This window comes from Periplaneta americana, chromosome 1, assembly GCF_040183065.1.
Source record: "Periplaneta americana isolate PAMFEO1 chromosome 1, P.americana_PAMFEO1_priV1, whole genome shotgun sequence".
Lineage (NCBI taxonomy): Eukaryota > Metazoa > Arthropoda > Insecta > Blattodea > Blattidae > Periplaneta > Periplaneta americana.
In genome coordinates, this window is record NC_091117.1 from 229,142,750 (window position 1) to 229,169,901 (window position 27,152).

Genomic DNA, 27,152 nt, shown 5'->3' on the forward strand with positions numbered 1-27,152 from the left:
TTCTTTTTTCATTTTAAAGTTTAATGTGTATACATATATCACTAAAAAAATGAAATAGCTGTGATAAATAGTATTACATTTTTGACTGCTTGAAGATAGGCTATTTTTACCATTACTTTGCATGCGATAACGTCCAATTCCCCTTAAAGGGCTAGCCTCTTACCCGAACCGGAGTTTTAAACATGACCTAAGTTTTGCAGTGGTGTTAAATCGACTATGGTCGACACTGGCAATTTTACACATTCATACCATACTGAGGGCATTATAAGTCGACTTTGGCCGTGAATGTGTTAAGATGGGCTGGCCATATACAAAGAATGCCTGATGATATACCATTCCAAAAAGAATACGAGTAGTAGAAAAGTGGGATAACAAAAAGGAAGATGAATTGACGGAGTGGAGATGCTAAAAGTCTGGGAATTCGAAACTGGTGGACCGCATCGATGGACAGACAAGGGTGGAGGAAGATTCTTGAGAAGACCGGGCCTCAGCCATGGAAGAAGTAGAAGTAACTGTGCATTGATAGCTTCTAACTCATTCACTTTTTGTATACAGTAACTGATTAAAAGAACTTACCCATCTCTGCTGAAAAGCCATCTTTCTGTCAATTCTCTGAATACTGAAATGTTGTATAATGAAATAAGGACTATACATATAGATAAACAAACTTTCCATGATTGGTAAAACTTACTAAAACAGCACAAAGGAAATTTCATTGCACACGACAGTTTTCACTAAATGAAACCAATTGTGTGTTAATTTTCATGCCATTAAAAACTGTTATGTCTTGTCTTACGACATGCCACTCAAATCATGCTTCTAGTAAGCACACTGACATGTTGGCTGACATGTTAATCTTGCATGTGTAGCGCCACACACCTACAAACTGATGCATGGTATTAGAACATGCCAAATCATTTCATTAACCTAAAACAGCAATACATTCCACAGTGGGTATCAATATACTGTAGTGTTAGAACAGTAGATGAGGTAGGGTTATTGCACAGGTGCACACATTACACTTTGTTATGCTTGGTGTATCGGGTTTCATCTTCCCTTTGTCACATAGTATAACATTAACATTAATTTTTGCTGTGTTTTTACTGTTTGATAATCTACAGCTTATCCACTTATATTACCAAAGCAATTGCTTACTTAAATCAGCTCACCATGAAAGTAAAAATGTAATTCTGTTCATTACTATGCAATATAAAGAGCCAATTGCTGTGGCCATCTGGATAGCATGATTGTTGTCTGTTCGATTTGACATGGGCAATGGAGATTTATCTTCCATCCACAGGAATGGGTAACTGTCCCTTGTCATGCGTTGTCTCCATGGTGGACCTGCACCATGCTGTGGATATATCTCTTGCTCTAAAGATATACCTGTCCTACATTGCATTTAATTGTAAATCAGCATCGAAGACAAAGAAAGCAGAATCAGAAGAAAACGTCAATTGTGTAGCAAAGTTTCAAGATTGTGTTATGAAGATGTGTGAGTATTGTTAATAATATTAGTATGTAGAATATAAAATTCAAATTTGCAGGCTAACTATCAGAAAATTAACCAGTTTTCGCTCTTAAAGAGAAAGTAGGAAACATTCTATTACTTTTACCCTAGAAACATAGCAGCAATTACATACAGGATGCAAGTAATGAAGATCACTTCTCAATCTACCAATTCGAATTTCGCAAATAAGCAGTGTGCTGTAAATTTAAGTATTTCAATTTTTATTGCCCCCCCTCCAGAGATCCGACTGGGGAGCTAGGTTACCTCACCTCTAGAATATTTCGACCTGAAGTTTATAACCATTAAGTGTCGATAGTTCTATCACTCTCAATTTGAATGGAGGGCCATACCTGTCTTTGGTCATTGGCTACAAGCTCACTGATCTTCCCCAATTTTGTCACTGTGAGACATTTTGTTACACCATGACAGGCCAGTGTAGTTATACGAAAAGAATATGTTGTTGTTTTCTAATGCCAGGTGTTTGACAAAGTCATTTGACCTCTTGCACTCCAATATTTTTCAAAGATATTATCATGGCCAGCCACTGAAGCACAGATTTTGAGGTGTTCCGAATCCATTTCTTGGTTTGAGTTGCACAATGGGCAGTTAGGGGACTGATATATTCCAATTCTATGCAGGTGTTTGGCCAAACAATCATGGCCTGTTGCCAATCTAAATGCAGCTACAGACGATTTTCGTGGTAAATCGGGAATTAACTGTGGATTTTGATGCAGAGAGTTCCATTTTTTCCCCTAGAGATTGTGTTATCAAATTTTGTTTGTTGAAGTCTAAGTATGTAGATTTAATAAATCTCTTCACAGAGTAATACGTAGATTTAGTAACAGGTCTGTAAGTAGCAGTGCTGCCCTTCTTTGCTAAAGCATCCACATTCTCGTTTCCCAGGATTCCACAATGGGATGGTATCCATTGGAATACAATTCTTTTATTGAGTGATATTAATTGAGAGAGCATTTTAGTTATTTCTGCTGATTGAGATGAAGGTGTGTGTTTAGAGACTATTGATAGAATAGCTGCTTTGAAGTCTGACAATATAACTGCATTTTTAAATTTATTGATGTGGCATAGAAGATTCCTGAGACTTTCACTTATCGCAATGATTTCTCCATCAAAACTTGTTGTTCCATACCCAAGAGATCTATAAAGTGAGAAGAGACAGCACATAACACCTGCACCGGCACCTTGTTCTCTGGAGATCAAGGATCCGTCACTGTATAAATGAAGCCAGTTTTGTGGAGGGTACCTAATATTAATTGTCTCTAATGACAATTGTTTTAGTATTTCAGTGTTTACTTCTGATTTTAGTATTTCTCCTGTTAAATTTAGATTATATTCTATATTTAATAGAGTTAAAGGGTTTGGTTTAATTTGTAGGTTTTCTTTTAAATTCGGGATATTGATTTTCTCTTTTAATTCTTGAACAATGGATATGAAACTTTTTTTGGGTTTTCAATCTACAGAGAGGACTGTATGAATGCCAATTGTTTCCTGGTAATCTAATAAGTTTTTCATATTGAATCAGTGCTTTTTCTTCTATTGTCATTTTGATGCTGTTAATATTAGTGAGGAATCTCATAGAATCTATTGGAGTTTTGATTCCACCAGTAATGAGTCTGAGAGCTTGGTTTTGAACATATTCTATGTCGTTTATGAAAGGTGAAGTAATTAAAATTTCTCCGCAGTATGTCAGCACTGGCTGTATAAACATTTTGTATGTAGTGTTCAAAGTATTCCTAGAGCATCCCCATTTCTTTCCTGCTAGTCTTTTTAGAAGGGAGAATCTTTTACGAGCTTTTTCAGAAATGAATTTCAAATGGTTGCTCCATGTTAACTTACTATCGAAAATAACTCCAAGATATTTGGATTCATAAGTCCTAGGAAGGTGTTGGCCATTGTATTGGATATTGAATTCTCTTTCTTTTTTACCAAGTGAAAATATTTGGTAGTTAGCAGGATCTAAGAAAAATAAGAGTTGATCAAGTGAAACCAAAAACAAAAAAGGAGAGCAGACTGACGGAAGTGGAAATTATGTCAGTTCCAGCTCGAGATCCCATAAAATAAATAATGAAAATAATGTCTTCAAACTGACTGAACTGGAACTCAGAATCCAATAGCTTATCCCACCAAGCTGAATTTAGGGACTTTCATTCCACAAATGAAGTCATTCATCTCAGTTAAGAATACAAAATTATTTTAACAAAGGAGAAGACGTTTTGGCTATCTTTATAAACGTTCAGGCAGCTTATGAGTCCTTTTGGAGATATAACTACTTCTTCATCATCATCCTTCATGCATTAGGAAATTGATCCTGTAGCAGCCACTGAAATTGATCCGTCCACCTTTTGGCTGGTCTTCCAATACCTCTTCTTCCCCGAGGTTTATAATATGGTATCCTGTCCTCCTGCATCCTTGAAATGTGAGACATCCATGTATTCCTATATTCTTCTATTTTGTTGTTTAATTCATATATATCTCAAGTTCTTCTCTTATTTCTTCGTTTCTTTTATGTTCTATTTTCCTGTAACCTGCTACGCTTCTCGAAAATTTCATCTCATTTGTTTGTAATCTAGAGCCATCTTTCTTTTTCATAACCCAAGTTTCGCTTCCATATAGTAAACTGGGCACTCTCATCACCTTATAAAATTTTAACAACATATCTTTTCTAGCTTTTGATTTCTTATTGTTCCATTTATGTAATTAAATTTTTATATTTTTTTCTTTTTGATCATAGTCTCCTTTATAAGATAAGGTAACGCCCAACAATTTAAATTTATTTACCTGTTTTACGATACTCTTTCCTATTACTATTTTAGATCTTACAGGAGATTTGCCACAAAATGCCATAGTTTTAGTCTTATGTACAGATATCTCAATATTATAGATCTTATTTATTTTCCATAACTCATGTACTGCTCTCTGTAGGTTATTTTCATTATTTGCTATTACTACCTGATCGTCAGTGAATAGCATCGTCTTTATGAAATTATCTTCATTAAAATTCTGTGTATACTTCTTTATTTTTATTTTCCATTTTCTTAATATTTCGTCCATATATATATATTGAATAGACATACTGCAGCCTTGTCTCAAACCCAAGTTAACTTCCTCTACTCTTATCTATGTATCACCAGCTATTTGTATTTTAGAATTATTATGTATGTTTCTAATCACTTCAACTGGATGCAATGGAATACCTCTATTATATAATATTCTCCATAATTCATTTCTATTTATTCTATCAAACGCCTTAATATAATCAATAAATGTTAAATGCTTTTCTCTATTAAATTCTTTATGTTTTTCTATTGTTGTAATACAAATATGTTATCTATACAGCTTCTTCCTTTCCGAAAGCCTGCTTGTTCTTCCATTATTATCGCTTCACTTATAGGTTTTAGCCTTTCTGTTATTATTTTGGAGTAAATTTTATACGCTGCATTTAGTAGAGATATTCCTCTATAGTTTTCGCATTTAGATTTGTCTCCTTTTCTGAATATTGGTTGTATAATTGTCATTTTCCATTCTTCAGGTATTTGTCTCTGGGAGCATGGGAGCCTTTGATTCCGAAGCTGGAACTAATATTTTGTCGCAATTTTGCTGTGGACAAGAGTCAGTTTGAATCCAATAACCACTTTTCACGCAAAATGTTAGCGATTTAGAGGGCATTCTGAAGCCAAATCATGATAGTTGTATGAAGAGTTACATTTGAAGAATGCATGGACACGTGAAACTCATATTTTCGTTAAGAGACAATTTGAAAATGAAGTCCTCAATTTTTAATTTACAGTCTTAGAAATTGGGTAAAACTGAGGTAGTTACATCCATGGATGTGACATTTTTGCAGCATTTTAAAATTTTAACAATAAATTCTTAACATTTAAAGCCCCAGTAACACAGCCATTTAAGAACAAATATTTTTCTATTTAGTGGTGATCTAGTTTTATATGTTTTGATCCTTCTTTGAAAAATATTGGAGTGCAAGAGGTCAAATGACTTTATTGTCAAACGCCTGGCATTAGAAAACAACAACATATTTTGATCCTTAATGTTTCCTTGCAAAGAGTAAGTTTCCCAAATCGGCCCTTAATTCTAGAATGACCTAAGTACTGATTGAGCCTGCCATAACTCGATTTAACGAAATGGTAATTTGCTAGCCACTCTTACACTAAACGGAGTAATTTAAGTATTAATCCAAGGTGCTTCTACTTACTATATTTTATAGGCTCACCTATCTATAATTTCTTTTTTTGAATCATATTTTATTGTTATTCCCTCAGGGAGGTGCGAGGGGGAGCTCGAACCCCCTTGTGGAAACCCCGCACCCCCTTCCAGATAATCTATAATGCGATCTTAGTATTTAATCATATGGGTATTGACTAATAATGATTAATTTAATGTATCTATTACGAGCGATTCCTTCAAAGTTTATTTATTTTATGCTTTGTTAAAGGAGTGTTATTTAAATTGAAATTGGTATAGATATCTCATTGACACCTAATCTTTTCTGAAGTTTGTTTGTCAATCTTTCAAAATAAATTATAAATATGTACATTGTTTATTATTTAAAATGTTTTGTTAAAAATTAGATGTTAATTCCTGCAGGTCTCTTCTAAGACCACTAAAGAATAAGGTGTAAATTCTAACAAACAACTGATAGGTTTGTTACAAAAGCGTATTATAAAGCGAGAGTAGTATCTTGCATTTTGCAGACTGTCGTTTTATTAATTTCTGTTTCAAACCTTCGGTATGTGCGCCAATCACAGTTCCGAGCTGACCAGTTCAGCACATTGTTGTGAAAATCGTAAACAGAGCATTCCCGATGGTGTTGAATTAATACATATCAAATTAGACTTTAGTCTCCTCTGCTTTTTAAGTGATAATAATCCATTCTCCTTTTACACAGCCATTTCATGTTTTTGTTCCTAAATAACCTAAATGATTGTAATAGGTCGATACCCACCCCGGAACAATTTTTCCCTTGAAATTATTCAAGTCTGTTTCACAGGGAGCTTTACCTGAAAGCCAAATTTGCAAAAAATTATTCAACCTAATAGACTTTTGTTATTCCACTGTGTCTTGGAACTTAACATTTGCAACGTTATGTTGTTTGGAGTAGCCAGACATAACCCAAACAGTAGGCAACCCCCTGATGATGGAACCTGCATATATAGTTCCGAACACCCAACATATACACTTGAACATATTCATTGTGAAAGCCTAAAAGAAAGGAACTTCTGTTGCAACAGATACACATCCACACAGAATTCCAAGAGCCATTAATGTTTCATTATCATCTGCATAGGAAGAGATTCTTTGGCTATTCAAAGAGATGGGCTGAAAATTAAGCCTTGAGACCAAAATAGGTCACTGAGCCTTATACAGGAGTGGAAGATGGCGAATTTAAGTCTGGTATTTAATGAATTAGATGCGGTGATAGTGAGATAGGCCTGAGGATTCGCCTAATAGCTTGGAGGAGGGGAGGGGAGACCTATGCGGAATTTGAAGTCCTGCTACACTAGTGGTCTGCATATTTATTAATTTTTTGTAACATATTCCTCTTTCTGACCAAACTCTGCAATTATACAAACCTGATTAATTGCAGACACATTACGTAAAGATTATGTGCCAGTTCCACAACAGCAAAAATAATGATAATGGTGCAGTAATTCTGTATCTGAGATCTCACATTGCAATTCCTGTTCAAGTACACTTAGCGGCAAAAAGAATGAGCCGCTGACAATTTCTAAGTTCCAGAGACAACATTGCGCATGCTCGTCTCGTCAACGCCGTAGTTCACCAGGTAACACATAATTAAACCTTTTAAATTTGCTGTATTTTGTTTAAAAGTCTAAAATATGTAATAAAATCGAATGGCGGGTTGATTCTAGACACGTCAGGGCCCTTGAAGAGTGAAATAATAATAAAATTGATAAATACAAAAGTCAACCGGAGCGAATACCACGTATTATGCCGAACCGATATTAACAGTCACTATAGCGTAAGTCATTATGGCATTGGTCTATTGAACAAGTTGATAGTAGTAGCCCAAGGTTCGAGTCTCCCCAAATCTTCTTTTTTTAATTACAAATTTGCCATCATATGTGTCTCGCAAAGCTATAATTATGTGGCGATATCTCTTAGAATATGCCCAAACTCTAATAAATAAAAACCTCCCTCTCTATTTCAAGCAATACTGCTATCTGTTAATACAACGTTCTGTCTCCTCATTACGCTTGAAGATGGCACAGAAACAATAACTCATTGCCCTGGTTCGCATAGGTTATTCTGCGTATGCTACTCTCTGACAGGACTTCGATTGGAGAAATGTCATTTTCTCTGACCAGATAATTGTCTCCAGTAGCATTCTGCATATGGTACTCTCCGACAGGACTTCGATTGGAGAAATGTCATTTTCTCAGATGAGGTAATTGTCTCCAATAGCAACGATAGTACTGCCCTAGTTTATTGTATGAATGGCCACCTATACGATGAATGCTTTGTGAGACGAATTAACAAGTCGGGTTGCGTGAGGGTCGCGAATTGGGGGTAGATGTCATACGATGGACAGGACTACTGGAATGCATCCATGGGCGGTTTACAGCAGAAGTCTACAAACACAAATATAATTATCCCTTCTGCCCGAAAACAATATCCAGAAGGAACACTTTTCTTCCAGCAGGATAATTATTCCGATACACACTGCCAACCGGATTTGAAGATGGTTTACGAGGAGGCGTGATGTCGACCCAGTCGACTGGCCTTCAAATTCACCAGATATGAATCCGATTCAAAATTTGTGGGCTGCAGTCAAATGGATCCTACACTCTAATTGGGCAGAACAACCACCCGTTCGGACACTGAGGAATTGTGGGACACAGTTCTAGATCCATGGGAGGAGATGGCCAAGAATTCAGACCTGTTCCATAATCTTGTGGACTCCATGCCGCGCAGAATGAGGGCAGTTGTTGACGCAGGTGGTTTGTGGACGAGATACTAGTCCCCACCACAGGCCTTTTTTTGTTAATATATTAATAAATTGTTTTTAACTTAATTATTTATTTGTGTTTGATATGTGTCCGGTTTTTTAGGATGTGAAACAAGTATTTTTGTTTATACAGGCCAGGTCTTGCCTATTAATAGCCCACAGGTGATGGGCAATAATATTTTTTACAAGGCAGGCATAACGAAGTTTGTTAACAAATGCCATTTGACATTTAAACTAATAAATTAAGTAAAAATTAAAATAGAAAATAATAATTTTACCGTACTGGGAGGTAAACCCACAACCTTTGGTACGGATGTCAGACTTCTTACCACTGGGCCACACACTGCTCGTAAGGTTTACTACATTATAGATGGACGACTTTCAATGAAGAGATACCACAGCAATGCCTTCAGTGGGTTACTTTTACACGAGTGAACCATGCGATGAGTCGGCCCATTCTTTTTGCCACTAAGTGTACATTCAAGTGTGTGACCATGGTCTGCATTTTAACATTTGAAATTAGTTCACTGCAAACTGATATTCTGCGAGATTCCCAAATACCAAACATATTTTTTAAACTACACTTCATATCATTCAGAAAGAAGACAAGCCACAAAACAATCTACAAACTACTTACATTAACCACCCAACCTGTAGTGCCAACTTCCCCTAAAATTTTTCTTCTTCTAGACCGTGTTTAAAAAACATTAAAACAGGAACACTGTCTCCATCAATATCTCTGTATTCTAGCATAGCAACCATTCCATCGATGTCCATGGATTCACCTGAAAACAAACCACAGTGCACTTCTACTAGCATATGAACATTCAGAAATTTACACACTTATGTCAAGAATATTAACGAACCTGTGTAGAACTGCAAGTCCTTAAACCGACCCAAAATGTCCTTCATAACTTTGTTAGTATTGTTCTTGAAAACGCTGACTTCATCTGGGTTCTTTTCTTCTAACTTCTGAACAAGTCTGCAAAGTAATGCCGACGAGAATTATTATTACTTAACTTGAATCTCAGGTTGAAGAATTTAAACTCAGTCAACAGTGATGGAATTCTAAATGTGATAAAGTACTGTCCTTTGAAATATGAAGTCTATATGCATCACATAAAAGAATTCTGCCTTGCTTGAAAATGGCTAGAGCCAAACTCACTGACCAGCTATTTGCAGTTTAATTCTGGAACTAAATTACAAACTTATAACAGAATTGAAAGATATACTTACTTTTTCATATATTCCTTTAGGTAAGCTGTGAAACTTTTCTTGTCTCCAAAAGCGTACGTTTCACTAAGCCTGTGGTTCAGCACTACGTCCACTCCAGACTCCACACTTTCATCAGTTCCCTCAGAAGCCTCCTCGGCAGATGGATTAAACCCTTCAATTTGAACATCTCCTTGCTTTCTTGTTATAAGCTGAAATACCACAAAAAAACTTAAATTAAACACTTTGAGAAACAGAAAATATTACATAATCCATATATGAACACTAATCTGGTCACTCCAAAAGTAATGTACTATATGAAATATCACCCATTTTAAAGCTTTGTTATCTGAACAATGTTTTGGTATACTCCGTAAAAACAGTATGTCGTTTAATTTCTTTCAGTCTCAGCAACTGTATGCTTTGGACAAATGACCACTTGCTTTACTATCTGATATACCTGGTCAGTCATCTTACGAATAACCACATGCAGAACTACTGCTATAATTGCATTGTCAACCTTGCACACTGAAGTATTGAACTTTCACATCACACTTGATTTAATTTGATGGAAATAATACTAAAATGATTCTATAATGCGTTACTGACTGTATACAACTTGTCCCTCTCTTACTGATGATCAGAATCATATTTCTATCTCTTGAGTAATAAACATACTGTTCTTCAAGTTCCCTCAACGAGTGTCAAAATGCATCTCATCAAGCCTGTCTGAATTGGTTTATATTTCGTCTCCAGATGTTCGTGCAGTTGAAGTACACATAGGCAGATATTGACACTCATCTGCACCTTACAACAATGGGACATTTTTTGGCAAGTGCGTGTGTTTACTATGCTTATGTCCATCTGCGCTACCCAAATATATAACGAATAGTATTGAATTCGCACATATATTCGTATTTTGCAGTTCAAACCCCTCTCCTCAGATATCGAATTTAATTTCTCACCCATTTCTGTTCTATTCCACCCTCACTTAGGAGATAAATTCGGACAAAATAATGCAACCTGAAAAACCTCAGTTATCAAATTTTGTCGAGATTAGACAACATAAGATTTTTCATCCCCTTCTACCACCTCTCAACCTTAGGAGATATTAAATTTGAAAACTTTCAAAAGATTTTTAATTCAAACTATAAAAAGTAACCTTCATTTTAAATTTAAAGTCTCTATAACAGCTAGTTCAAAAGACATTAGTCAATTTCGAGAACTTTCAATCCCCCCCTCCATTTTTCCCCTCTTCACTGCCTTCAGGAATTAAAAAAAAACCTGTAAAGTCTAACCCAATTCTAGAAAGGAGCCTTTATTTTAAATTTCAAGACTATGTTCATGGTCCAAAACATATACCAGTGAATTTTTATAATTTCTACCTCTCCTTTCACATGTCCTTACAGGCATGTATTGGGATTTCCCAGCCTCTGATCAGGTAAAAACCCCGATAGGACTGATATTTAACCTTGCGGTAAATTTTGGTGAAGTACAGAGGGCCTAATTAATCAAATTCACTCTCGTATCTTTTTCTTGCATTAGGGTCACTTCATCTTCATAGAACACTTTAAATATCTGAGGAAGTGACGTACTGTGACTCCTCTCTAAAATAAATATTATCTTCATGAACCATTAAAAGCAGCAACTGACACTGGATACTGTACTGGTCTAAGAATGAATATTGTCAATAAAATGCTAAAGTTACCCTATAAATACAATCATTGTTGTTCCAGAAAAGAGTTGGAAAATAGTAATAATTACTGGACTTTTTCAATCTGTTTAAGCCAGCCAATCATTATAGAAACAACTTTCACTGTATTATCTTCCAGTTTATCCTGAGATAAATGAATCTGCAGGAAATAACTGAAAAATAAAATGTTATAGCACGCATTGCTTCCAACATTATATGTAATCCAAATGTTGGTTATTAGAGCATGCATGTGGCTCAGGCAATAATCACGTTTTTGAACACACGAAACATCAAAACAATTCAGTCAGCCATGACATAAAAATTCCAGGAAACTCCCTTCCAACATAAAAAATTACATTTAGACAGAAAACTTAATTATACAACTATATGAGGGATATGCTGTATGCTTTTGAAACTTGGCACTGGAGACAGTCTCTTGATTAATTGTATAGGCCTACAAACATGACCCATGAAAGGACACACACGCACTAACACATTATTCCTGAAGGATTACAAAGACCATGTGTAGGTATGATCAAATATTTGTTGCCAAATAGAATTCTGGAACAAACTGCCTTCCTATTTCATCACAGTTGATGGCAATTTGTTCTTGGAATCACAACATGAACTTGAGCGAGTTCTTTGGGTTATGCTTGCAAGATCTAAATGACCTTCTTGCATGATGGTGTTTATTCAGGAGAAAAAATTAGCAACAATTTTATCTTCACAAGAAACATGTAAAATATGTGTGGTAAATTGAGGGGTTGGGTGCAAGAAAGGCACTTCTTTCAAATGCAAGTTCTGAGAAAATTGATGTTGAAAATTCAAACCGTAATGATGTTACCTGTGCACGCCTTAACATTTTGGTTACTCCTGACTTCTATAATCACAGTATTGAACTACAACTTGGTGATCATACGCATAACAGATCGGAGAACACAATTAAGCGTTTTACTCAAAAAGGGCACATCCTCTAAAATGCCTTTCTTGCACCCAGCCCCTCAATTATGAAATAAAGTCTAGATGTCCAGTAGACGTGATGTGTCTTCACAATACAGTTGGTATAAATCATAATACTGCTGCAAAAAATGTTTTTAGTACTAAAAATATAACAAAAGTTCACAATCATAATATGCTGTTAATGTCACTCAGTATAAGTTTCTGCAAAAAAACTATAGAGGTGCTTGTTATTTCTCAGCTGCTCGAGAGTTCGGACCAATTGCTGTATTGGAAGCTACTACATGCATTAAGTGAGGTATTCGCCAAGGAGTAGGCCATCACCATCACATTTGTCTAATCAGTCTCACCGCTTGCCCAATCAGAGTCCTCTGTGTGGTTTTCGGTGCTACATGTCACCCTTCGTGGTACATGCACACGTACAATTTTCAGGATTTATATTTATAATTTTATTGAACTCTATGGATCAAACAGTGCTGAATAATTAACTGAACGAATTTAGCAGAAATTCCTGATTTACAACATAACTCACCACCCACATTATCTGAACAGAAACCTCTTACATTTTGCTTTAAATAACTCCCAGCACATCCATTCAAATGCAATAACATCTGTTACATTAAGCTCCTGCTTCATCAGAACTATTAATATTGTGCCCAAGAAATACGACTAAACACCTTTTTGCAAGGTTCAATCTTAAAATATTTCAAATTTGGAAAATTATTGTCTTCATTAATAATAATTAATTCTAGTGCTGTCGATCGATCGAAATATTTAATCGATTAACTATCTGAATTTAATCAATCGATAGATTAATAGAGTTTTCGAGTTGAAAAAATGTTTTAATATACTGTAATACACAATTATTGTCAAATTTAACTTGTGTTCAATGATAAGCATAAGTATTAATTGTTGTATATATATATATATATATATATATATATATATATATATATATATATTGTATTGTTATATTACAAAGCAACCAACTATTTTAATTAATTACTAACATATTTATTATGAGGCTTATAATTTATTGTGTCAATTTCTCTGGGAATTTTTGAGGCAAACATAAATAAGAAAAAGTATGAAGACTCATAAAGTTAATACCGGTACTGCTTCATTTATGATTTTAAACATGTGAGTGCATTCACATGCTCCGAATTAAGTGCCACTCTATGCTTAGTAACAATGTCTCCTGCATCACTAAACACGTAAAAACTTTTTTTTTTGTCAAGTCCTTCTCCACGATCGTTCAATTTAAATCCAAATGTTTCACCGAGTTTACCTCTCAAATTCTCATATGACATAATGGAGTTTACACTTTTCACAGACCACAGAAAACAGATTTTTTTTTTTCTTTATCAAACTAAACACACAACCGTCATAAACAAACTCAGTACAGAAACTGCAAGCACCTGCAAAAGTACAGCAGTCGAAACAGAAGACTGGCACCTATTGTAATCCGAATTACCAGATTTTAGAAAAAGAAGATAGTTACAGTCTCACTTGCACACAGTGTAGACATGGTTATTTTATAAGGAATGAGAGGGACGAATCCCAGAAAAGTATGCATTTCATATGCTAGGAAGATGAGCTGACAACAAGGTGGAAGTTTTCTTGGAAAACCATAAAACTTAAAAGGGTTTCGCATTGTGTTTCAACTTTCAATAGAGGTAGACTAGGTCACTGTCCTCATATCTCCATCTCTTTCTGAAGTGTTTGTGCAAAGATTTTCGCTACGCTACCTGGTTTACAGTTAGAAAATAACAGCAGCTACTATTGTGCTTTTAAGTAAGCAATTTCCGAGAGAGAAATATTGTCGGAATTTTTAGTAAGAGTTTGTATTTTTTTTTTAATTTATTGAGTATGCCCCAACGAGTGTAACTCATATACATATGTTATACAATGTAATTGAAAAAGTCATGAAACTACAGTCTGTGAAAAACAAACAATAACACAAGAATTTATTAAAGAAAGCAAGCAAAATAAGAACAAATAATAAGATAACATAAGTTTTGGGCAGAAAGAAGAAAAAGTTTGAAATCATGAAATAAATAAATCAACTGAGAATTAAAATAAATAATCTTCCCAAAAACGTATTTTTAAACAATTCTTAAGACACCGGCAATCTGGTAATATTCTATATTCTAAAGGAAGTTGGTTAAAAGTTGTTGTTAAAAAATGGTTAAGTCCTTTCGTTCCATAAGTTACTGAGCTATGCTGAGAAAAAAATATATTGTCTTTCTGTCTTGTTAAATAAGTATGTATATCTTTATTAAACTGAAATATAATATAATATTACTATGTACTAAAATTGTTAATAAAAAATAGAAGCACCTCATTGGTAATTGATTCAACTGGTAGAACGAAAGAAAATTGACATAGATATTTAACGGAGTCAAATAATGAAAATCGAATAAATTTCTTAAAGCTCTATTTTGAATGATTTGTAAAGGTCTCAAAGCAGTTTTCTTATTATATCCCCAAATAAATGAAATATACATTAAGTGAGAATGGATAAAAGCATAATATACATTCAAGAGACAAGATATAGGCAAAGATCTTTTAAGCCTTTTCAAAATACCAGACATTGGAGCAATTTTCTCACAGACAGCCAAAATATGCTTATACCATGTTAAATGTTCATCAACAATCAAACCTAAAAATTTAACTGATGCAACTTTTTGTAATACAGAATCATTAAACTTTAATTCTTTCGGAATAATATAATAAAATGAAGGTTTAGTGAAAATCGTATACAGTTTTTTTTTTCAAATTCAAAGAAAGCCTATTTGCACTTAACCAGTTTTCAAGAGTAATAATGTCTGCCTCAAACTTTTCAAACAGTTCTTCAATGGAGTCAGTAATATAAAATACACTAGTGTCATCTGCAAAAAGAGTGGCAGTTCCATATAAATGAAGAAATTTTATAACATTGACATAAATTAGAAAGAGAAGAGGTCCCAAAATTGATCCTTGTGGCACACCGCATGATAATAAGAGGGTATCACTTTCCAAGTTATTCACTGAGACATACTGATACCGTTCACTTAAATAACTCTGAAACCACTGTAAAACAACACCTCTAATACCAATAGATTCCAGTTTACACAGCAAAATTGAATAATTAACTGTATCAAATGCTTTTCTAAGATCAATAAATAAACCTGCTGGAATTTTATTTTCGTCCAGAGCTTGTTCTATACAAGTAACCATGTCAGCAGCAGCATTTAAAGTAGGTGATGATTTCCTGAAAGCATATTGATGAGTATAGAAAAATTCTATTCTTGTCAAATAATTATATAGTCTTTTTCCATACATTTTCCCAAAATTTTACAAATAACAGGCAATATTGAAATAGGACGATAGTTTGTAGGATCATTACAATCACCATTTTTAAAGACAGGAACCACTTTAGCTATTTTTAAACCTCTAGGCACAGAACCTAATTGAAATGAGTAATTAATAAATTCAGAAAGTGCCAAGCATAAGGAAGATGTACATTTCTTCATAATACAACTTGTTAATCCATCTCTTGTTTTATTATTTGTATGCTTAAGGCTATTTATAACTTCATTAGGTAAAACTGGCTCCAGAAAAAACGAACCCTTTTCTGTATGAATGTTCTGCAGGTGTGAAGATTCCTTTTTTGGTATTAAGTTCGTTAAATTAGAACCTATATTCACAAAAAAAGTCATTAAAAGCTTGAGGTATTTTGGATGGTTAACAAAATAATAATTAATATCAACTACAACCAATTAATTTTAATCGACTCGATTATTCGATTAAATATTTTTGATCGATTAAATCCCACAACACTAATAATAATGAGATGTAACTATTTCGTTCATGAAACCTGTGGGTTTTAACAAGTTTGTGTGGTCTACTAAGAACAAGCTGAAATTCTTCTCACTCCTGAACCAGGTGATATGAATATTTACAGTAGTGGAATTAAAGAAGTTGGAAGATGAAACAAGAAGGATAAAACTACATAACTGCAATTTCGATTGTCAACTGTAATGGTACTGGAAGAGAGAGAGAGAGAGAGTTACAAGAAAACGGAAAAGAACAAAGTGAACTGAAATAGAAAAGAGAAAGTAGAGAAAAAGTTGTTGTTTTCTAATGCCAGGCGTTTGACAATAAAGTCATTTGACCTCTTGCACTCCAATATTTTTCAAAGATATTATCATAACCAGCCACTGAAGCACAGATTTTGAGGTGTTCCGAATCCATTTCTTCGTTTGAGTTGCACAATGGGCAGTTAGGGGACTGATATATTCCAATTCTATGCAGGTGTTTAGCCAAACAATCATGGCCTGTTGCCAATCTAAATGCAGCTACAGACGATTTTCGTGGTAAATCGGGAATTAACTGTGGATTATGATGCAGAGAGTTCCATTTTTTCCCTTGGGATTGAGTTATCAAATTTTGTTTGTTGAAGTCTAAGTATGTAGATTTAATAAATCTTTTCACATAGTAATACGTAGATTTAGTAACAGGTCTGTAAGTAGTAGTGCTGCCCTTCTTTGCTAAAGCATCCGCATTCTCGTTTCCCAGGATTCCACAATGGGATGGTATCCATTGGAATACAATTCTTTTATTGAGTGATATTAATTGACAGAGCATTTTAGTTATTTCTGCTGTTTGAGATGAAGGTGTGTGTTTAGAGACTATTGATAGAATAGCTGCTTTGGAGTCTGACAATATAACTGCATTCCTAAATTTATTGATGTGGCATAGAAGATTCCTGAGACATTCACTTATTGCAATGATTTCACCATCAAAACTTGTTGTTCCATATCCAAGTGATCTATAAAGTGAGAAGAGACAGCACGTAACACCTGCACCGGCACCTTGGTCTCTGGAGATCAAGGATCCGTCACTGTATAAATGAAGCCAGTTTTGTGGAGGGTACCTAATATTAATTGTCTCTAAAGACAATTGTTTCAGTATTTTAGTGTTTACTTCTGATTTCAGTATTTCTTCTGTTAAATTTAGATTATATTCTATATTTAACAGAGTTAAAGGGTTTGGTTTAATTTGTAAGTTTTCTTTTAAATTCGGGATATTGATTTTCTGTTTTAATTCTTGAACAATGGATATGAAACTTTTTCGAGTTTTCAATCTACAGAGTGATATAGAAGGAGAAAAGGGCATTTATGTTCAGACCTCGAGCCATGAGTGAATCTGTCTGAAGACTCAGTTTTTGAATAGTGACTTCAGAGATCCCTTTCTGAATACAAGATGAAGACCTAGAGGAAAATGTGAAGGTCAGAAGGGGGAGGGGGAGAATTCTTTAAAACGTCTGCAACTGGTCTAAATATTGATGGCAAGAAAAAGAAAAGAAAATCCAAGGAACAAGGTGATCCCAACCAGGGTTGGAATGATTTTTCCTGGCCCAAAAAAGTCCAATGGGTTTTTGACTTAGAGGGGTTTTTTTAGAAAAAAATATATGTAAAAAAGTATCCTAATAAAGCTGAAAGTGGTATAAATCTTCCTTTATTAACAATTTCAAACATTTTTATTACTCTATACCGTGCAAATCATTAAGTAGGCATATCCTATAACAGTATACTGGTACAAAATTTAATTTATTATTGTAAGCATTCATTAAAATGCCTGAAGTAATTATTATTTGTTTAATATTAAGTTGAACAATCCACCAAAAATTATTAGAATTTACAAAGTAGTAGCCAATGTAATAATTACATCATATTAATGGAATAAGAAATATTTCAAACAAGTTTGCAAAAAAGAAAAAATGTAATTTATTTTTATTTGACATATATAGCCAAAGCCAACACTTAATTTGAATATCGACATTGTCACTAACCACTAACAAGTCACCAATCCCATCACACAGATGCTTGTCACTGTAATATCGGTATATGCTGACGGGTGTCTAGGCTTTTTCTACACCCAGTCTGTTCCTCAATTTTATCCAGACAATTCCAATTAATGCCGAGAAAAGTCTTTCAATTGAAACAAATGGCTGGACATGTATATAATGCAGAGAAAAACAAGCAAAATCCATCGGCCTGTTTCTTTCCCTCTGTCACCTCGATCTTTTCAATTTTTTGGCCCACAATTTTCCATTTACTTGGTAAAATTCATGAGACTGCATTTTCTTGGAATAAGGTAGACGGATAGACCTACTTTGGGTTTGGGTAGGCTCATAAAATTTAAAAGTGTTAAACTTTTTTAAATATTATACACATTTTAAAACTAAAAATTGGTTTTTTCTAACATTTTTACATGGATAAATGTAAATAACGATAATTTTTTCTGAAATCCGAAAAACCCAAGTTGGCAGATAGGTTGTTGAAGAAAAAACCCAGGTTCTTGCCAACTCTACTCCATTGTGGAAGGAACTGAAAAATGTCAGTTCTAGGAGAAGTCTACATTGGATTTCAAAACATTCCACTGGAAAAAACAAACAGCAATGAGAAATCCTAGAGCAATTTTGAACAGATGTGGCTGTCATCACAAAGCCGGGGAATGTCCCAGACAATTTTGGAGTTCTGAAAGAACTGAAAATCAACAACAAGAAGTCTTCACAACTCACTACATTTTGGATTTTGTCTTCGTGGGAGGTCTAAAAAAGTGTTCGTGAGAGAACATGTCCTCCAGGCTGTACAAAACAGGCGAAATACCATTCAAATAGTACTTTCACGGAAACACGTAGGATTCAGATATTTTCTGAATGTGAGTGAGAGCCCAAATAAGTGGGTGAAAAAATATTCCGAATCACCCAATAGACCTAGTCCTTATTTCTATAAGGCAACATTTTCTAAAGCTGTCTGGAGAATGGCTTGATCACTCCCGGAGTCACCCAGCAAACAGCAAGTTGTGGTAGCAGATCTTGCAGATATTCACAACTTCCTTGGTTGCTAGATTTTTCTTCTGACCAGGATGCTATTTATAGTTCATACATGCCCAGGAATGAAAGATGTTACCATCTGGGAGAATGGTACAAAATAAAAAAAGTTCAAAACAATACTTGACCAGTTTCTAAAAGAGACCTTTCACATTTTCAAAGAGAAAAACCAGGATTTTAGAACTGGATAATCAAAATGTTTCAGCCTTTTCTGAATATTTTGCTACTAGAACTCCAGCTGACCTTTGTAAATGCAAAATTCATGAGAATTTCATTTTAGAACTAAATTCACTTTCGTCTAATTGTACATTTTCCAGCGAGTTCCGGAAAAATATATTGTGTGATGACAAACTGTACTCTCTCTCTTTGCTCGAACAGTTTGTGTGGTCTGAGTTCAAATGGAAAACTAATGTGTTGCCCAAGTCAACCAGAAAATACAGTGATTTGAAAAACATGGGAAAAAACAGTGAAGAGATGTTACAACTTCCCATTAAAGAAATCTGCACTGGTGAACTTTTTGAAGATTACTGCTGAGCTATCTGCAATGTTAATACAAAACTAATACAGCAAAAGTTTGAATTGGATAAAAATAATCTGATACATGCATACTTCAAGTGGACTTCGCAATGTCATTTAGCTGCAAGTATCAGAATGAAATTCAAAGTACTCTTTGGCCATGCACAAGCGTATGAGAGTCATTCTACACAAATTGCAACTTTTCACTTCATAATTTTCAGCTATAGAATTTGACTTTTTAAAAACAAATAATTTGTAGTTTATTTTTCTGAAAAAATAAATAAAATAAAATAAAAGACTTCTCACCTCCGTGACTACTCTCACATTTTTGTATAAAGGGAAGAAATATATTTAGTTCATTCAGTAACTTCAGTAACTTGTTGACACTAGAGGAACAATTCCTGGCTTCCTAGCAAAATTTTCGAAATCTCTTTACCTCCCAACATCTATTGCTATTATTTACCTTAATTATTGAACTTTTCAGGATTTTTCACTGTTGTAAACTTTGTCTTTAACGGAACACTGTATTTAACGCATTATACAAATTTATTATTATTGTCTACGGGCAATCTCAAAATTTGAGGAAGCAAAAATAAAATAAAATAAATGTGCAATATTTGATTAATAAGTGCATGGTGTCACCTCTTTTATTTGTGATTTTCACTAACGATTAGGCAAATTAAATTAAAGTGGAAGTTTTGTTCCTTTATATCTAGCTCAACTCTGCAAATACAATTGAATTTGTAATTCCCTAAAAAAAAATCGAACTGACCAATCATCTACTCTTGGGAAAGCTTCCTAATAGTCAATTGTTAATATCTTCCTGATTAGGTGAAGAGGAATGCTTCTTTAAGGCAATAAAGTAGATTCAACAATCAAAATTCTCAACAGTGTAAATGTAGAAAAATGTAATTTATAAAAGAAATATAGTTTCATTGTGTGTTGTGCTTCTATGGATACATTATTTTCGTTAAATTCTTAGAAACATAACCACACTAATAGCCAGTCACGTGAAATTTGTTTCATTTTCTCACCTCCGATAACTACTTCGTTAACTCAGTCTGCAGCCAGATGAGCTGTGAATGTCACAAAATGGGTGGCCAGACGAGACTCAGTTTCTGAGTTAAATGTAGCTACAAGACATGCCACACTAGCGAAATCTGCAGCAATCAGCAGTAATAGACTGAAATAACTCATTCATGCGTAGTGTAGTGGAAGCTACTGCATTGTGTCTCTTCTGAGATGGATTATCAAGCCAAAGTCCCTTTATGTTTGTTAGCAGCTTGAGGGTGAACATCGTAGAATTCGTCCAATCATTAGTGAAAGAACAGCTTATGGAAAATTTGTGCTCATTCATGAGAAACTGAAACTTTATCCAAACAAATGCTTTGAATTTTACTGAATGTCTTTGAACTCATTCAACTATCTATTGTGAATGATAACCTGATGAAACGAGATACTATTATGTAACATTGTATGGGAGTCGAAGAAAAACTTGCTGTTAAATTATAAACAATACTGATTTGGGAGGTCTGTTCTGCAAAAGAATTGTACTCTTTTCAACCAAACGAAATTACTGTTAACGGTTTGCTAGAACGCTTTTGTATACATTTATTATTGAAGAATTCTTTAGGTCGAAATTAAAAGAAGAAAAAAAGTACATACTTTCGAAGAAAGATATTTTGAAAAGAGTTAAAACATGGGGCAACTTAGTTCAGACTATACATAAGTGAAGCAATTATTTATTGGCGTCATATTGTTAGCAACAAATGTTATATTTGAGTCATTCCACGTCAAATCGCACAAAATTATGCAAATTTTGACCTTCATATTTCTGATTGCGTTTATATTTTTTTTTTATCAAACTCTATGGGTCTAATAAACCAACAAGTGTATTTTTGTCGTGTAGGCTTAGTGTATTTTTATTTCCTCCCAAGTCCACATGTTTTCAAAATATTGCATGTTAAAATTCGTTAAAAATGTCGCACAATGCAACATTTAAAGAGTCATACTTCTGAGGATGTTGATAAAATTTTTTTGAAGGAAAAAAAAAAAACATTTAAAAGCTTAAAGTACTGTCTTTTGTTAAATATTTATTAACTAATTTTAATATAATTATTACAAATAATTTTTTATGATTCAATTTTTAAAAGTTAGATATCAATGTGAAATAGCCATATTAAAAATATAAAAAAAATGCCTACTAGGTGCATTGAAGTATTCTTAATAATTCCAGAAAAAATCACAATAAGTCACTGCAAATAATATAACATAAGCATGACTATACAACAGTATGTAAGTACAATGTGTACATACCCAGGGTCACGTGCATGTTCACTGCACGGGTTTCCTCAGGCTGACAACAGGTGTCATTGAGACGTTGTGACGTGTTTTTAAACATCAAGCGGGCCGTGTCCATAGTTATAATATAATACTAATGGTCGTGTCTTCCATTCAAGGTGATTAAAACATAGTGCAAAATCAAACATTCTGGGGAAACTTGATTTGTACAAAAACGATTATGTTACATATTATAAATTATAACTCAGAGTCACCGTGAAGGAAATTGCAGGGTATGTAATACATCTCCCACGTCCATGGACGCTACGCCCCTGCTTCTGTATAACTACTTTCACTCGTAAGCTTATACTGCCACAGGTCAGAGTGATAGAATATAGAACCCTGGACTTCTAGGTAGGTATAAGCTAGAGAATTAGATTAAATAGGTTTAATTTAACAGAGTTAAAGAAAGTAACCTTCAATTTCAATATGAGTACTGAATTACATATGACAACATATGCTTACATTCTTATAGCCAGATTCGTAGCTAGAATATAGAACCCTCGTATAAGTTAGGGAATTAAATTAAATAGGCTTAATTTAACAGAGAAAAACAAAATCTACAGTTTCAGTACAAGTACTGAATTATGTATGAACACATATGCTTACATTAGATTATAACCAGATTCGTAACTGGGGATTGAAATCACTTCTATTGCCCTGAACCTGACTCCAACAAGAGATTGGCAGGAAACTTTCACCTCCAAATTTTGTCAATAATCGTGGAACTTGCTTTTAAATTTTCAGAGTGTTTTTTAAGTGGAGTGAACTGTTGTCTTGTGTTATCTATAGAACAGTCCTTTTCAAATTTAGTTGAAGTTTCTCTAGTTTTGTGATTCATTTACAATTTTTTGTTTTTCTGTTAAAAAGTTACGTATAATAAAGAGTATTTACAGTCATCTGTTTCAATTCCTCCCATAAGGGTAAAAGTCCCACACGTGAACAAAAGAATTCTACAGGCCAATCAGTTAATGTTTTCTTTAATGTGATTGCGTGAGATTACAGAGTTTTCCGAAATTCAGAAAAAAAAAACGCATAATCACAGCATTAGCAGATTGGCTGAATTTCCTATCAGAACTCAATAGTTTGTTATGTTAGGGCAATGCATGTGTCCTGCATATGACCAGGTTTCTTATATTTTCTAAGTACATGAAGAAGACATAACTTTTCATAGCTCAAAAATTCAGTCATTGTTGGCACTTTCTTTCTGGCACAAAACACTTAATTACAAAATTTATTTACTAATTATACGAAAATATGTAATTAAAAAATTAGTAGGCCTACTAATGTCTCTCGTAATCGTGGAATGCCCCTTTTCTATTGCCTTAAGGTAATACCTATTGTATTATTACAAGAAACAGCATGTTCCAATGTATAACCATTTCTTACCTGCAATATGTTATATGTAATCTCAGGGTAGGCCTAATGAATAATTAAATAATATACAAACTGTATTATCAATCAAATCCGTATTAATTTGACAGTTTATATTAAAAGAACAAAATATTTTAAATCAAAGTGTTTGAAAAAAAAAAACGGTTTTTTTTAATATCTCCTGAAAACTTAAATTTTGACATACAACCTGTTGCAGTATCAACAACGGTATGCAGACTGGAAGAGGAAGACGGAAAAGACGAAATATTGGGGAATGCCGAGTTTGTAGTGAAGGACCTGCCTTTGGGCAGAAAAGTAGAACTTAAAGATATTTTATGGACATTGTCATGACAGGTAACATAATTAGGCATATCGAATTCGTAACTATAGGCCGAATTACCTTTCAGATTTTCTTAAAAAAAAAAAAAAAAAAAAAGGTCTGGTTTTCAGATAACAGTTTCAAGCCTTACTGGAATAATCTCTAAAATGGGTTAATTGTATGAGAGCACATTAGAACAGCTTTAGGCTTTTCTATAGCACGAGAGACAAACTTCCAACTTGAATCTTTCTAAGTTCTCTGGTGTGGGAATCTATGACAGGTTAGGTTAGATTACATTAGTTTAAGCTTTTTTTTTGTATGCTTTACATATACTAAGTGAAGTGAAATGTGCATTTCGCGTTCATTTTGAAGTGTTCTGCATCTTCATTTCACGTGTTAAAAGGTAATCAATCACCTTCATGTTATCTACACCGATCAATTCTTTCCAATTTTTACCCACTTTCTAATATGTTTTCAAGTCAACTGACGTCCTAATTAGGCCTATACGAATTCTTCATATTCCAAACTACCTTCTCTCTGAAAATTAGCTAGATCATTTTCCCACTTTTTTTTGTCAAAATATCTTCAGTATCGCGTGCTATATAAAATCCCAGCTTTAAAATTAAATCGCTAGAACAAAGTGAAATAAAAACCTGAAATTACTTAGGGTTAAAAGAGCGCTAAGGTAGTTCCCTTCCCACTTCGCTTATGCATCTTTAAGTATCTTACCTCTCATACCAACGTAACTTTGGTGACAATATGAAAGTTTCACGCTAGTGTACACTCATATAATGCCTTGCATATACGAATGTGACAGTTTAGGTTATGTTAGGCTTTTGTTATGCCTTGTAAATACGAATCTCTGCAGAATTTTCAAAGCTTGATGATTTTTGTTTGCTCCAAGTTTAGTGTAATAGTTTAATATAGGCCTATGTATCGTCTCCTAGCTAATTACCTAGTGATGTCAGTACCAGCTAGTGTAATGGCCGACATGGAAACGAAATTACAATTGAGAAACTTTGTGTCTATTTCATTATTTATTGTGCTTCACTATATTCCAGTTATTATTGAATGTAGCCTATAAGTTTTGAGTTCTTCATATTATATCGCATCGTGTTTTTTTTATGTCCCTACGTTCCTTCCCTTCATTAGAAACCACAACTGTTGCACCTCCATTATCACGTAACTTACCTCTTTCACACTAATTTACTACATTTCGGAAAGATTCCCTTTCCTTGAAATATTTCCCTACAAAATCCTTAACTTTTGAAATCAATCTCCGCAAGAAATCCCTTACAAATACCTACATATAGGTAGTCTTGATTATTCAATGAGGACGGCGAGGCCACATATATCTATATATAAATCCCTTATAAATTCAACCATTTTCATTTACAGAACCATCGGAACTACTTCAACGCTAGTTTCCCCTAGTTTTTCACTAAAATATACGAAATAATGACAATTTTTTCTACAACATTGAACCATTCACCTCCTAAAATGTTTAAAACTCAATCTCATCCAAATTTCATCACAGGCTAATATTACAGCAAGTTTAGAAACTCGAATATTCAAAACATTGGCCGTTTAATTAAATATGTTACCACAGCTACATAAAAAAGAACCTTCAACAATATTCCCCCCCCCCCCACCGAAGGATAAACTAGTAAATAAGTACCGTAAAGTGGGGTGACTTTGAACAGTAATTTAGCGCCTTTCTAAATTAAATGCTGTACCCAATTGCGAAAAAACTGTTTAAGTTTTCAATACACTAGTTCAATTTCATGATAGGATACAGTATTTAATTTAGAAAGAAGCTAAATTACCGTTCAAAGTCACCTCGGCGTTCAAAATCACCCCACTTTTCGGTAACATAAAATTTTCTGCTGACATGTGATTAACTACAATTAAACCTATGGCTCTCGGAGTGAATATTTCATATTTTCCTTACCTTTCCATATACTTCGTATAGAACTTCGTCAACAAGTTTCATTTTATATGAATCTGAGAACATCTCATCTCCTGTAAAATATAAAGGAAGATAAAATTGCAAACCATACATGCACTGCCACAAACAAAACACGCTAAACCCAACACTTATTACTGAATATTTGTCGTACATTTCGAAAACCAAAAGAAACACAAACATATCATTTTTCAGTTACATTCAAATAAATTATAGTCCAACACAAAACAGGATAGGAACAAAATTCATACAAGACACAAATGACACACATGAAAAATTTTCAAGTACTTTGACATAAGAAATGTCAGTAAACAAAAAAACTACAAAAATAGCATAAACCGATTTATATGCAATAGATGTAAACAATTACCTGTAAAAATATCCTTATAAATCCTCATTGTGGAAGATGATCAAAGATTTTACAACACTATCAGTGCACAGTACGGCCGTCACACTGCCCTACGCACCGGAAAAGACCTTCTTCATGAAAGATATTGCTCAAGCGCATATCAAACTTCCTGTTTAGATGATTGCATACGTCAGGTATTCCACTGCCTCCTAGACGCTCAGGTCCTCGTCATCAGAGAGAATAAGTCAATTTGGAACCGACGATCTAGAAAGAGGCTATAGAGTGGTCAACTTGGCTAGTGCAGCGCTCTGGGTGGTGCCAAGACAAAATACCACAGCTATTTAGTAATACCACAGTCTACTACATACAGTCACAAGTCTACTATATACAGTCGCGAAGCTCAATATGTAGTAAAATTGCAAATATGGGTAGTTGCCCACCACTAGGATCGCTACTCTCGCCTCATTATCGTAGATCTCTCTCCTAGCAGACGACAAAATATGTTATACTTTCGTTGTCGTGTTCTTTTGGAAAAATTAACACCTTCCTTCCATTATTGAAATATTAAACGCATAAAGTTAATTTATTATTTTAATGAAGTATATTAAATTCCACCATAAACTCGAAGATACCCGCAAGAAATAAGTAATATAATTTTTGTTTGTGCAAAACGAACTGAATTTTTCTATAATAGCTTCACTCATTCAAGATTATAGCGATAATTAACTATGAAACCAATAAATATGAATTTGCATTTCCCTTTACAACAATAATAATGGAAATATGAATTAATGGAGTAACTTACTCGTACCGGTACTTGTAGTGTAGGCTTACGTAGTTAACAAAGTGGGATGAGGTTAAGCAATAATAATCACACCAGAATTGGAAATAAAACGTGATCAATAAATTTTATTGTAACAGACTTTTTCTACATCTCTAGTAAAGCAACAAATAAAAATAACAACAAAATTAACAGCTATAATTAAAAACATATCCTTGAAAAAATAGGCCTAAGCAATAATAATCCCACCAG

General features: G+C 34.0%; 1 protein-coding gene across 1 annotated transcript in view; it reads right to left on the reverse strand.

Moving 5' to 3' along the window:
* Tctp (translationally controlled tumor protein) overlaps positions 1–26,297 on the reverse strand; it is a 30,253-nt gene extending 3,956 nt beyond the window's left edge. The window contains exons 1-5 of the mRNA XM_069838840.1: positions 26,141–26,297; positions 25,756–25,826; positions 9,750–9,937; positions 9,380–9,495; positions 9,151–9,298 (exon numbers count right to left, since the gene is read on the reverse strand). Coding sequence (XP_069694941.1) covers positions 9,183–9,298; positions 9,380–9,495; positions 9,750–9,937; positions 25,756–25,826; positions 26,141–26,168 — 519 coding nt within the window. The 5' untranslated portion in view covers positions 26,169–26,297 and the 3' untranslated portion in view covers positions 9,151–9,182. The remainder of the gene's footprint in view (positions 1–9,150; positions 9,299–9,379; positions 9,496–9,749; positions 9,938–25,755; positions 25,827–26,140) is intronic.
* Between the last annotated feature and the right edge of the window lie 855 nt (positions 26,298–27,152).